General features: G+C 41.3%; 1 protein-coding gene across 1 annotated transcript; it reads left to right on the top strand.

Annotated features, from left to right (window-relative positions):
* The first annotated feature begins 6312 nt into the window (after positions 1 to 6312).
* LOC121849468 (inactive heparanase-2-like) lies at positions 6313 to 12221 on the top strand. Its single transcript, XM_042336787.1, has 4 exons — positions 6313 to 6830; positions 8957 to 9114; positions 10456 to 10617; positions 12205 to 12221. The coding sequence occupies exons 1-4, from the start codon at positions 6547 to 6549 to the stop codon at positions 12219 to 12221; spliced, it is 621 nt and encodes a 206-aa protein (XP_042192721.1). The 5' UTR covers positions 6313 to 6546.
* The last annotated feature ends 430 nt before the right edge of the window (positions 12222 to 12651 follow it).

Raw genomic sequence — 12651 nt, 5'->3', positions numbered from 1 at the left:
GAACTAGACAAATACCTACAATGGAGATATCCACAGAGGTGTGGAGGGAAGGGCAGGTAAATGGGACTGAAAGATTACTCTTGAGATAGTCAGCACAGACATGATAAGCCGAATGGCCTTCTTCTGTGCTGTAAATTTCTATGATTCCAAATAGATCACTGGAGAGGTTTGGATGAATAAGACCATTTTGCCTATTTGATCTCATGCTTCCAGAACCCCAGGCTGCTGTCTTCTCATTACAATAATAAAAAAAGTGGTCACTGAATCCATGACTGTTTGTGGGACGCTGCTGTGCACAATTGGCTTCCGCGTTTCGCCCACAAAATATACAATCAATGCACTTTACAGTATATTCTGTGAAGTACTTTGAGATGTCGCAGTGACATGATGAGGCGCTGTATCAAATTCAAGGATTATTATTATTATGGGAAAGGGTAGTGACTGTGATGTTTTGTAGGCAAACAGGATTGTGAGTTCACAGTCCAAACTGTCGGGCTCGACTGAGCTGAAATGTCAGCGCGAGGCTTGTACCCCAACCTTTTGACCCAGAGATGGGAGTGTCACCTGGATCTGGCGTCAATCAAGGCAGTGGCAATCAATCACAAGTCAGAGACGATACAGACGAGTCGGTGAAAGCGGAGGGCAACATTGCCATCATGCCCTCAAGTCGATTCTGTGATTAATTAAAACAAAAATCCATTTTCCTGAATTCCGCACAAGTGATTTCCATTAATCCAGGGGAGAGCAGATGGCTGTCAGTAACTGCAGAAATTTTCAAAGCTAGCCATTATTTTCAAAGGTAGCAACTATTTTCAAGGGTACATTTATTAAGCATCTCCTCGGAACTGGAGGAGACAAGTTTAAGTATAGCGTCTTTTGAGCTTCTGACAACTGCTACCATTAATAACAGAAGGTATTTGTGAACGCTGACTGTACAGAAAACGGGGAGGGGGGAAACGAAAGGGAGGGTTTCGGAGCATTCAAGCAAACAGTTCAATTTGTATTTCATAATAATCATTAGGCTTTTTTCCCCAATTAATGTAATTGAGACGCACAACCAAGGTTTTGGCTAGGAGCACCTAATGAGAGGGAGAGAGAGAGATAACCTGGGTTTAGACATAAAGTTTTAGCATCTCAAAGGGTTCAGGATTTGGCAAATTCTTAAATATATTCTTGAAATGAAGCTGTTACCAAATTCCGCCCCTGTTGAATTGCAAAGGCAATAGCGGTAAATCCAGACCCACGTGGGATTTCCCTCCTCCCTTCCCCCCCACCCCATCTCCTTACCGCCCAAATCGGTTTGACTATAGAATATTGTTTCAGTGATAGCTGAATAAATAATCCTTGCATTCATTAAAGTGCCTCATCACCTTGTTGAGACATCTTGAAACGCTACATAGTATTTTACTGTAAAGTGTTATGTCTGCGCAGTTATGGACGAATGTGGCAGATAATAATAATAATCCTTGCATTTGATAAAGCACCTTACCACGTCGTTGAAACATCTCAAAGCACTTCACAGAATATGTAAAGGGAATTACCATATATTTTGTGGGCAAAACATGGCAGCCAGTTGCACACAGCAGTATCTCACAAACAGTCGTGAACTGAGTGACCAAATTATTATTATTATTATTATATTTAAGGGATTATTACCCCAGGAAAGCGATCCATCAATTGACTAACATCTAAGTTCCTATTTATTGCTAGGTAAACAGAGGCATGTGGAGTAAAGAAACTTGCCTAAGTTTCACCCCACCCGAGAATCAAACCCAGGTCCTCTCATTGTGAGGCGAATGCTCTAACCAATTTCGCTACAGGACTCCATACAGCCATGGAGTTAGTAACCAGATGTTAAGTGTCTAAATTGACTGCCGTGTTATGCCCATAAAATAACAGTCAATTCAAGCGCTTTGAGATGTCTCGAAGACCTAATGCAAGGATTATTATTATTAATAATATGAGTCACGTCCTCAGAGACGGGCCAAGTAAAAAACACAACAACTTGTACTTATAGAGCAGGATAACTTCTCGGAGCTTGTAACTACAAGAGACGTAATTCCAATGGGGAAATTAATGGAAAGCTCTGGCTTTCCCTTGCACTGTTTTGATCCTCAATCACATAGAGTGTTTGCCCATGTGCACACACACAGAGAGGACTGCACCACTCAATGCGTGAAGTGTAGGACAGCACAGTACAGAGCACATCAATGGACATCCACCTCCTTAACTTAACCTTTTCATCTCCTTAACCTTTTCATCTCCTTAACAAGAGTCCTATAGTATAATTGGTTAGAGCACTCACCTCGCAAGCGAGAGGAGCTGAGTTTGATTCGCGTCAGGGCAAAACCTTAGTCAAGTTTCCTTACAACACACGCTTCTGCTTACCTAGCCGTAATTAGGAACCTGGTGTGTTAGTCAATTGGTAGATCACTTTCCAGGGGTAATAATCTCTCCACTTAATAAATAAATCAAAATAATTTGATCATTCAACCCTCGACTGTTTGTGGGATACTGCTGTGCGCAATTGCCTGCCACATTTCACCTACAAAATATGAGGTCAATTCACTTTACTGTATATTCTGTGAATATACTCGACATGCTGAGACGTTATATCAAATGCAAGAATTATTATTATTTATTAACTTTCCTTTCAATGACCGTCCCCATCACACAGCATGGCCCAATCATCAGATATATATATATAGAGAGAGAGAGAGACTGCAATCTCATCAATTCAGAGTTAGATTTAACCCCACAGCTCAGATGTGAGATCACTAACTCACTGAGGTACTTAGGTAAAGGCGAACATCTTTTGCTGAGAATGAACCCATGTGGGATAGGGGAAGGTGGGTGGAAAAATAGGACTAATTGGCTGATTATTATGGCAACACATCTAGTATGCACCTTGTGTAATAAGGTGTCACTGGCTCATTCGGTAGCACTCTTGCTTCTATGTCAGAAGGCTGCGGGTTCAAGCCCCACGTCAGGACTTTAAACCCAAGTTCTAGGCTGAGGTGTTGAGGCTGTGCTATGTTGTCGGAGGTGCCGTCCTTTGGATGAGACATTAAACGAAGGTCCAGTCTGTGCCTTTTCAGGTAAACGTTAAAGATATCATGACGCTATTTGAAAAGAAAAGGGAGTCTCTTCTGATGTCCTGGCCGACAATCCCAGATAATTTGCTCAGTCATCTCCTTGCTGATTTTGGGACTTGTTGTACGCAAATTGGCTGCTGTGTTCGTCTGCACTTTACACATTGAGATGTTTTGATGTGATGAGGCACTATATAATACACAAGGACATTATTAAGATAAAACTGTACTATATGCCAAGATTAAATGAAATTTCAGCTTTCTGAGGAACAGTGAGTGAAAGTGAAGCTAAACCACCGGGCGGCGCTGTGGAAATCTTTTCAACTGGAGGTGATCGATAATACAGAATTTCCGTAGAAATCTCAGCTTGGTTTGGATACACTTAAACACGGTGATGGGTTTCCACATGGGTCAGACACCCCCGCCTAGGCAAAAAAAAGGATAGCAAAGTCAACATACACAGTCAACCCAATAACACAGCACTCACCCAAATAATAATAATAATAATTCTCTTTCAATTTAATATAGCCTGATTGTGAAATCACTGAGACGTCTCAAACAAGCTGTAAAGCACAGAAGGGAGTTTCTCCTGGTGTCCTGGCTGAAAATCCTCCAGATAATTTGCTGATTCTCCTCCTGGCTGATTGTTGGAATATGCTGTATGCAAATTAGATGCCTAGTTTACTGTAAAGTGTAGTGACTGTGTATTTGTAGTCAAAATAGCAGCATAGACCTCAAAACACAGGACTGGAGTCAACCCAATAGCCCAGGACAACAACAACAATTTGCATTTATATCATGCCCCTCGCGAAGGCTGGGGTCGCAGAACGCTTGAAAGCTACACATTACACAGGACAGTCCCAGATAACACAGCACAGACACAAAAACACAAGACAGGCTCAAACCTACAGGCCAAGACTAAACGACAGACCTAAATAAACAAATAAATTGACCTGGCAAAGCAGCATTTCCCCCTTTCAAATTCAGCCTTCCAAAACATTCGAACTTTCCAGTCAATTTCAAAGCAAGCACTTCCTGTTTATTTCACACTGTATTGCCCGAGATCTTGGAAAGAGCACAAATGTTTCAACCACAAATATCAAGTCAATTCAGTTAACAGTTTACAGTATATTCTGTGATACGCTTTGAGATGTCTCACACACGTGATAAGCCGCCCTATCAAAAGCAAGCATTATTATTAAAGCTGCCTTGGTTGTTTGTTCATGCAGGGATTCAATTAAATAGCCAATTTCTATTTAAAAACAACACTATGCACTGAAACTCCCTCCTTCAATCCCTCTGCCTCGCCCCCTTTTTCAAGACCCACCTGAAACCTTCCTCTTCTACCGTGCTTACGGCCACCTTCCCCACTCACCCCACCCCAGCTCGGAGTCAGGCTCCACCATTGTTAAGCGCTCTGAGATGCTACCCTGCGTGGAAGGCGCTATATAAGTGCATGTTGTTGTTGTTGTTAAACTAGAATTTCACATTGGAGAAAGAGGGCAATCAGCCTGGGGGATCACTGCATTGTTTGAAGGTTGCGCTTTAGATGAGATGTTAAACCGACTTCCTGTCTGCCAGCTGGACATTAAAGATCCCACTTCACTTTTCAAAAGAAAGAGAAGGGAGTTTTATCCCGGTGTCCTGGCCAACATTGCCCCATCCCACCCCCCCCACCTCAAAAGAAATTGGGCATTCATTTAATGCCTATTTGTGCACAAATTGTCTGCCACATTTGCCCCTACAAAATACACAGTCACCATATTTTACAATAAATCCTGTGAAGCTCTTTCCTCTAGATGTAAGGATTATATTGTCTTATTCCCTTTTAAAAGCTGTCATTTCTTCTCCTTTCACCATTCAACCACAACAACAACTTGCATTTGTAGAGCGCCCTTTACACAGGGCAGTGTCTTGGAGTGTTTAACAGTGGTCTGAAAAGCATTCTTGCCTATTCAAGTCGACATTAACAATCCCATGACATTATTCTAAAACCGTGTCCTGATAACCTGACCAACAATCCCCCTAGGGAAAATTAGTCACGCAATGCAATACAAATTTACATTTATTGAGTGCCGTTCATCTTCAGGAGGATAGCCCGAGGCACTTATTCCCTTCAAGGAACATTACTGTGTGCAAAGTAGCTGTTACATTTGCCTAAAAAATGCACACTCTCTTCAATACTGTGAAGCTCTTTGAGACATTTCTATCAAATACAACGATTATTTTTCTTGCTTCAAAATTTAAGGTGGCACAGAAAATGGAAAATTTTTCAAGATTGGAAGCTGGGTTATTTTTAAGAACAGGAAAAAATGACTTCCAAAATGAAATTTAACCGAATTAAATGCTTAAATTTTAAGACAAAAATTTCCAGTCTTTTGGTCTTTCCAATTGCTTGAACGAATGGGCAGAGTGTAAAAAAAATTAAAATAAAATAATAATTTGATCACTTAATCCACAACTGTTTGTGGGACACCGCTGTACGCAATTGGCTTCCGCATTTTGTTTATAAAATACAGTCAATTCGCTTCACAGTGGAGTCCTGTAGCTCGGTGGTTAGAGCACTCGCCTTGCAAGCGTGGATTCCCAGCAGGGTGAGTTGGGCAAGTTTCCTTACTCCACACGCCTCTGTTTTCCTAGCAGTAAGTAGGAACCTGGTTATTAGTTGATTGGTAGATTGCTTTCGGGGGTAATAATTCCTTCAAAAAAAAATAATAAATTGGGTCACTCAATCTAAGGCTGTTTGTGGGACGCTGCTGTGTGCAATTGGCTGCCTCATTTTGCCCAACAAAATTTACTTTACAGTATGTTCTGTGAAGTGCTTTGAGACCTCTCAAAGTTGTGATAAGGCGTTATATCAAATGCAAGGGTTGTTATATTGTCATTATATATTATTATATATTATTTCTGTGTACAAGTGGAACATGTACACATTAGCGTGGGGTTTGGATGTGTAGTTATTGCACAGTTTAGTTGTTCTGGTTAATTAGCAGAAGAATATCAATGCTCTGGTTAAGGGTAAAGTGGCGAGTCAGGCGGATTGCGGTGACAGTCTCATCTGGAGGTGGGCACGTTGCCTTTAAATAGCAATCTCGGTTTTGCCGACAAAAAGTGCCATTCCCTCGAGGTGATTTCAGACTAAAATAGAAGCGGCGTCTGAGGGCAGAGGTTTATCTTAAGAGAGAAAGGGAGAGAGGGAGGGAGGGGGGAGGGAGGCGTGTGGGAACCCTTGCCCCTGGCGTGGGTTACTGGAAAGGCTGGAATATAAAAAAGGGGCGTGAATGGGAATTTGCAAACACAGCATCAAAACATTGTAAACCACACACACACACACACAGAGAGAGAGGGAGAGAGAGAGAAATAAACTGACTGGACTCTCAAGCTGCAGTGTGAGCCGTGGATTAATCCCCTCCCCTCCCCTCTCCTGCAGTGTCCAGGCCATCACTGCCCCGGGATGTTGCTGATTGCCTTCAGTCTCACCGCCCGCACCAGTCTGGTCCTCAGGATCTCAGCCGCCTATTTGCTGGCCATGTCCCTGTCGGCTGCTGCTTCTCACGCCGGGGGTCGCCAGTCCGGGTCTGTGGGCTCCAGTCAGGGAAGGAGCCAAGTCAAGGAGCCAAGGACCCTCATCCTCCTGGATGTCAACACCAAACACTCCTTCAAGACGGTCAACGAGAACTTTCTGTCCATCCAACTGGACCCTGCGGTCATACACGATGGCTGGATCGATTTCCTAAGGTGAGAGAGAAAACATACCCCCCCTCCCCCTCCCCCACCCCCTCAACATCTTAATACTTTCGGATTAGAGTAAGTGTCTGTGTGTTGATGTGTGAATAACGTTTGACGGTGAAGTTGAAGTGTGTGTTTCTCTTTCTCTCTTTGTCGATTTCAAAGCGAAATCGACTCTGAAATGAGATTTGACCCTCAATTCCTTCTTTGTAAAGACTTTATAAGGAGACGCGTTAAAGCTTTACACACACACACACACATATATATATTATTTATATATGGCAATGGGGTTTTGATTCTTTTTCTTTTTTTTGTTAACGAAAACAAATGCTATTTTGTGGTTATTCGCTGGAAAATACACGGCTTTTACCATTATAAAGGGACCCCCTCCTCTCTCCCCCCCAAATCTTCCTCTATTTATGATTTTTTCCCCTCAATTCGTTTGGTCTTCATAATCCAACACTTTCGCAAACGTAAACGGCAGCACAATTCAATAATACGTTATTATAAATAATCGTCATTAAATAATATTATTATTAATAATAATCTCGCAAAACCAGTTTGTCGAGAGTTTCAGAGGGGTTATATTTTGTTAAAGGAAAAATTATACCTTGGAAATATAAGACTGTCTGAAGGAGAGTGTTTATAAAAATTATAATTATAAAAAAAGTTTATGAGACAAGTTAATTTTATTCCAAAACTTTGTCTCAACTTTGTCTCAATCTGTTTTCAGATTGCAATAGTTTCTTTCTTTTTTGTTGCTTAAAAGCATTGTCCCCCAAACTCAAGCGATGGCTGTAAAACCTGTAATGGTATATTTAAGACTGTAAACATATCCTCCCTTCGTATTTTTTGGGTGGGGGTGGGGGCGATTGTGTAAACATATGGAGTCCGAAACAACAGTGTTAAAATTTCTAGCGATCAAATACTTTTGCGAGTTCCAAGCACTTGAGACGTGTGTAAACTGTTAAAGATATATATATGTAATGAAATGAACAAAGGCAGTTCTTAAAATGCTCCAAAGTGTCGCTAGAATTCTTTATACAAGTCCGGCTTATTTTTTTTTAGCGACTTTCCGAGTTAATATCGAGTCGTCGTCCCCCACTCCGTCTCCTACTCTCTCTCTCTCTCTCTCCTTTTCTCTCCCTCTGTGGTCGATTGAGTATTTCCCCCCTATTTGAATCGCACCTCGACTTGTTGTGCTCTATTACCTTTGACCATCAGAAAAGTTCAGGGCTGGGACCGCGGTTTAATTAAGATACTCAGTCACTCGTGTCTTTTTCACCCTCTCTCTCTCTCCGTTACATCCCATAAATCACTTAGTCCCTCTCTGAAAAGCGAAGGCTGTTTAAATTGCGGAATATCGGTCCGCAATGCTATTTTTTCTCTCTCCCACTTTACTAACGACACTTTAAAAAATAAATCGCAAGTTGCCACTCTATCGTCCGGGTTTTTATATATATATGTTGTATTATATATTATATTGACGTACAGATGTAATTTTGTATTGTATTAAATATATAGAAATCAACAAACGCACCAAAAATGTGTTCAATTTGTTTTGTTTTTTGTGTGGGGAGAGTTAATTGAATTATTTTTAATTGATAAAAAAATTCCCCTCTCATATGAAATATAGAAATATTTTACATTTTGTCAGATTCATTATTATTCTTATTATTATCATTATTGTATTTTCTCTCCTGGCAGTGAGGCGGGTTTTAAACAAACTGCTAAACATTATTTAAATCAGTTTCAGTTTACTCTGTGTGTGTATGTGTTTGTGTTTGTGTATATGTATGTGTCTGTGTATGTATGTGTCTGTGGGTGTATGTATGTGTCTGTGTGTGTATGTCTGTGCGTGTATATGTCTGTGTGTGTCTGTGTGTATGTATGTGCGTGTCTGTGTATGTATGTGTGTGTCTGTGTGTATGTATGTGCGTGTCTGTGTGTATGTATGTGTGTGTCTGTGTGTGTGTATGTGTGTGTGTGTGTGTCTGTATGTATGTATGTATGTATGTGTGTGTGTGTGTGTCTATGTGCATGTGTGTGTCGGTGTGTATGTGGTGTGTATGTATGTGTGTCTGTGTGTGTGTGTACATGTGTGTGCATGTGTTTCCTTCCTTCCCCCATTTCAGCTCCAAGCGGCTTGTAACCCTCGCCAGAGGGCTTTCTCCGGCTTTCCTGCGTTTCGGTGGAAAAAGGACAGATTTCCTCCAATTCCAGAACCATCGACATTCCCAGAAAAAACGGGGCCGACCCGGACCGGACTATTACCTCAAAAACTACGAAGATGGTACATGAGGCGCCTGTGTCAGTCTGAGCCCCGCGCCCCCCCCCCCCCCCCCCCCCTCTGCACAAGGCTTTAGTTACCCCCCGCGGGTGGTTTACACCGTGTAACTTACACACAGAATAGTGGGAACGATGTGCATATTATACCCTCAATTCTGCTATGTCTCCACCCGATTGTATCTCTATCAAACATGTCCACACCGTCCGAATGGCTTCAATCCTTTTCTATCTATGTATCTATGATTATATAGATAGATAGATATTTAACTCATTCAGACATACAAGTAAAGTTAGCTCTATATACCGCATAATCTAAACTGTATACATAATTACCATTTATATGTGGCTGTCAATATCTGAGCGTTGTATTCATAGAAAGTGCGTGAAACCAACACTTTTTACATATAAACAATGTGTGAAACTAATAATATTTAGCGTGAAACTGATATAATCATAATATTAATAATAATACTTCCAATTGATATAGTTCCTTATCGCGTCTTCACAATATATTTGTTATACATTGCGGGGAAAAAAATAATAAATAATTATATTAGGTATGAAACTGAAACATGTTTACGTATGTACAATGTGTGCAAAACTGACACTTAATTGTATACACAGTGGTGTGAAACTAACACCCTTACATTTATGTGAGTAACAATTATATATAGTGTGACTCTAACCCATACTTACATATAGATTGTGTGGAACTAACTAATCATTATATTAGTGTGAAACTGACACGTGTTTACACACTCAATATATCAACACACAAATGTATCTAATGTGAAACCAATAGATATTTACAGATATCCCTAACCCTAAGTGTGACACTAACAAATAATTGTTTAAATGTGAAACTCGCCCATATGTAAATCGTTGAAATACATACATTTAATAATAATTTAGTGTATGTGTCAAACTAACCGACACTCACACACACAGACACACACGTGCCCTGTTGAGCGCCCACATAATTGATTAGATGTTGAGTCTGTGTGAGTGTGTATGTGGGTGTGAGAGGGATCTGGAAATCATCCACATAAAGGTCGGACGTGAGATTCTGCATTATTCAACCTTTTTGTTGTTCGTTAGCCTCGCAATTAAGTGCAAAGTTTAGAAAAATCGCAACCCAGACATTGATACTTGTAATGTGTTGTGGTGGGGGGGGGGGGGGGATGCTATTTTAAAACCCCTTGCATGTTCATACACTCTTATCTATGTGTCTATCCTTCCTCTGTACTCGTCCCCACCTCCCCTCCACTCGAGCAAGGACTGTATTATGTTTATATTTGCTGTATATAAAATAGCTCAATCTGATTTTATGGCAATCCGCACACAGATATTGTGAGGAGCGCCATTGCCCTGGACAAGCAGAAAGGTTGCAAAATCGCCCAACATCCGGATATAATGCTTGAACTGCAGCGAGAAAAAGCGTCTCAGATGCAAGTCTCTCTCCTGAAAGAGCAGTTATCCAACTCCTACAGCAACATCACAGTAACAGGTAGGAAGGACATGGGGAGGGGGGGAGGGAGAGAGAGGGGGGAGGGAGAGAGAGAGGAGAGATGCTCTGGGAAGGAGAGGAAAGGAACCAGGGAAACGGCAAGATTGCACTTACAAATCTGTCTGAAGTAGAGACTGATGTCCCACAGAGAGTACACACACACAGAGACACACACAGAGACACACATACAGACACTCACACACACAGAGAGACACACACACAGACACACATACAGGCACTCACACACACACACAGAGACACACACAGAGCACATACAGACACACACACAGACACACAGACACAGACACAGACACACAGACAGGCCGCCCTTCTGTCCCCATTCACTGCAAACATCCCCAACTTAGTCACAACAACAACTACAACAACTTGCACTCACACCGCGGCCTCCCCGCCGGGTGGCGTCTCTGAGACGCACAGACATTGTAACAGTCGGTTTGTAAAACAAAACATAATAGAATTACAATGAGGGGATTTTAACAGGTTTTTGTTTTTTTTAAAAAAAAACACTCGGAATCGGGAGAGGAATTACGAATTCAACGAAAATCATTTGAAAATCTGGAGTCGGATTTCAGTGTCAAATGGTTTGTGTGTCTGTGTGTGTGTGTGTGTGTGTGGGCTTATCCCTGTGTATGTTTGTCTGTCTCAGTGTCTCTCTGTGTGTCTCTGTGTGTCTGTCTGTGTGTGTGTCTGTCTGTGTATCTGTCTCTGTGTGTGTGTTTGTGTGTATCTGTCTCTCTGTGTGTATCTGTATCCGTGTGTGTGTGTGTGTGTCTGTGTGCGTCTGTCTGTCTGTGTGTCTGTGTGTCTCTGTGTCGCTGTGTGTCTGAGCGCAAGATAGAGACCGGGCCGAGAGCGAATAGAAAGCGAATAGAAATGATTTCAGTGTGAACGCTTACTTACACTTTGAACCACAGCCACATACATGGACTTGTCTGTATCCCGATGGCAATGGAACAATGGCAGTGTAACGCAGGGCTGTTCCTGTTGGTGTGTGTTAGTGGAGTCATCGGCAGATCCGAAACCCTCTCATACTTATCAGTCTCACATCTCCAGGACACATTTGTTTCATTATGGAACAAACCAGTCTTTATTCAAAGGCCGATTCCCGCTGAGCATTTATCCTGGGGGAGACTTGGGTGTCATTTATTTATATATATATACAATATATATATGTCTATATATATATTTCTCTCTATATATATAGAGAGAGAATTCTTGTCTTTAACAACAAATTTTAGTTTGCCCAAATCAATCTAAACCTTATACATCCGCTGGATGTGACATAAACCTAAATATTGGCGAGTCTTTTGGGATCTCATTGCTCGAATGGTAAACCTATGTCATTTTTTTTAAACACCCCCCACCCCTTCTCACAAACTGTGTGTATTTATGCGTGTGTGTGTTTGTCTGTGTCTGTGTGTGTGTGTATTTATGCTTGTGTGAGTTTGTCTGTATGCATTTATGCCTGTACAAACATATACTGTATATAAAATTATATCTACATGAATATTGAGATCTTGCAAAACTTAACATATGTGAAATTCCCTTACACATTCCTTCTCCAAGATTTGCTGGAATCTTAATCACCTTTCTTTTTCTCTTCCATTTGCAAACTGTTTTCACACCAACAGTGGGGGAACCACAATTTAGTGTAGGCGAAGGGAAGAGAAAATTATATTATAATAATAATTGTTGCATTTGATACAGGGCTTTATCATGTCTTTGAGACTTCTCAAAGCTCTTCACAGAAGTGAAGTGACAGCACAGACACGATAGGCTGAATGGTCTCCTGCTGTGCTGTATAATCTATGAATTGACTGTTTTTTTGTGGGCAAAATGCAGCAGCCAATTGTGCACAGCAGTGCCACAAACAGTGTGACCAAACTATTATTTTTCATTTTTTTAATTTTGCATTTAGCATAGCATCTGATAAGATATTCGGAAGTGGCTTTTTTGGGGGTTGTTTCTGAAAGAGGGGCAGTTATCTGCCTGGGGTGATTTTAGCACACGCCC

Source organism: Callorhinchus milii, unplaced genomic scaffold (genome assembly GCF_018977255.1).
Source record: "Callorhinchus milii isolate IMCB2004 unplaced genomic scaffold, IMCB_Cmil_1.0 Scaffold7, whole genome shotgun sequence".
Taxonomy (NCBI): Eukaryota; Metazoa; Chordata; class Chondrichthyes; order Chimaeriformes; family Callorhinchidae; genus Callorhinchus; species Callorhinchus milii.
Note: the sequence above shows the minus strand (reverse complement) of the source record. Positions and strands in the feature narration are given on the sequence as shown.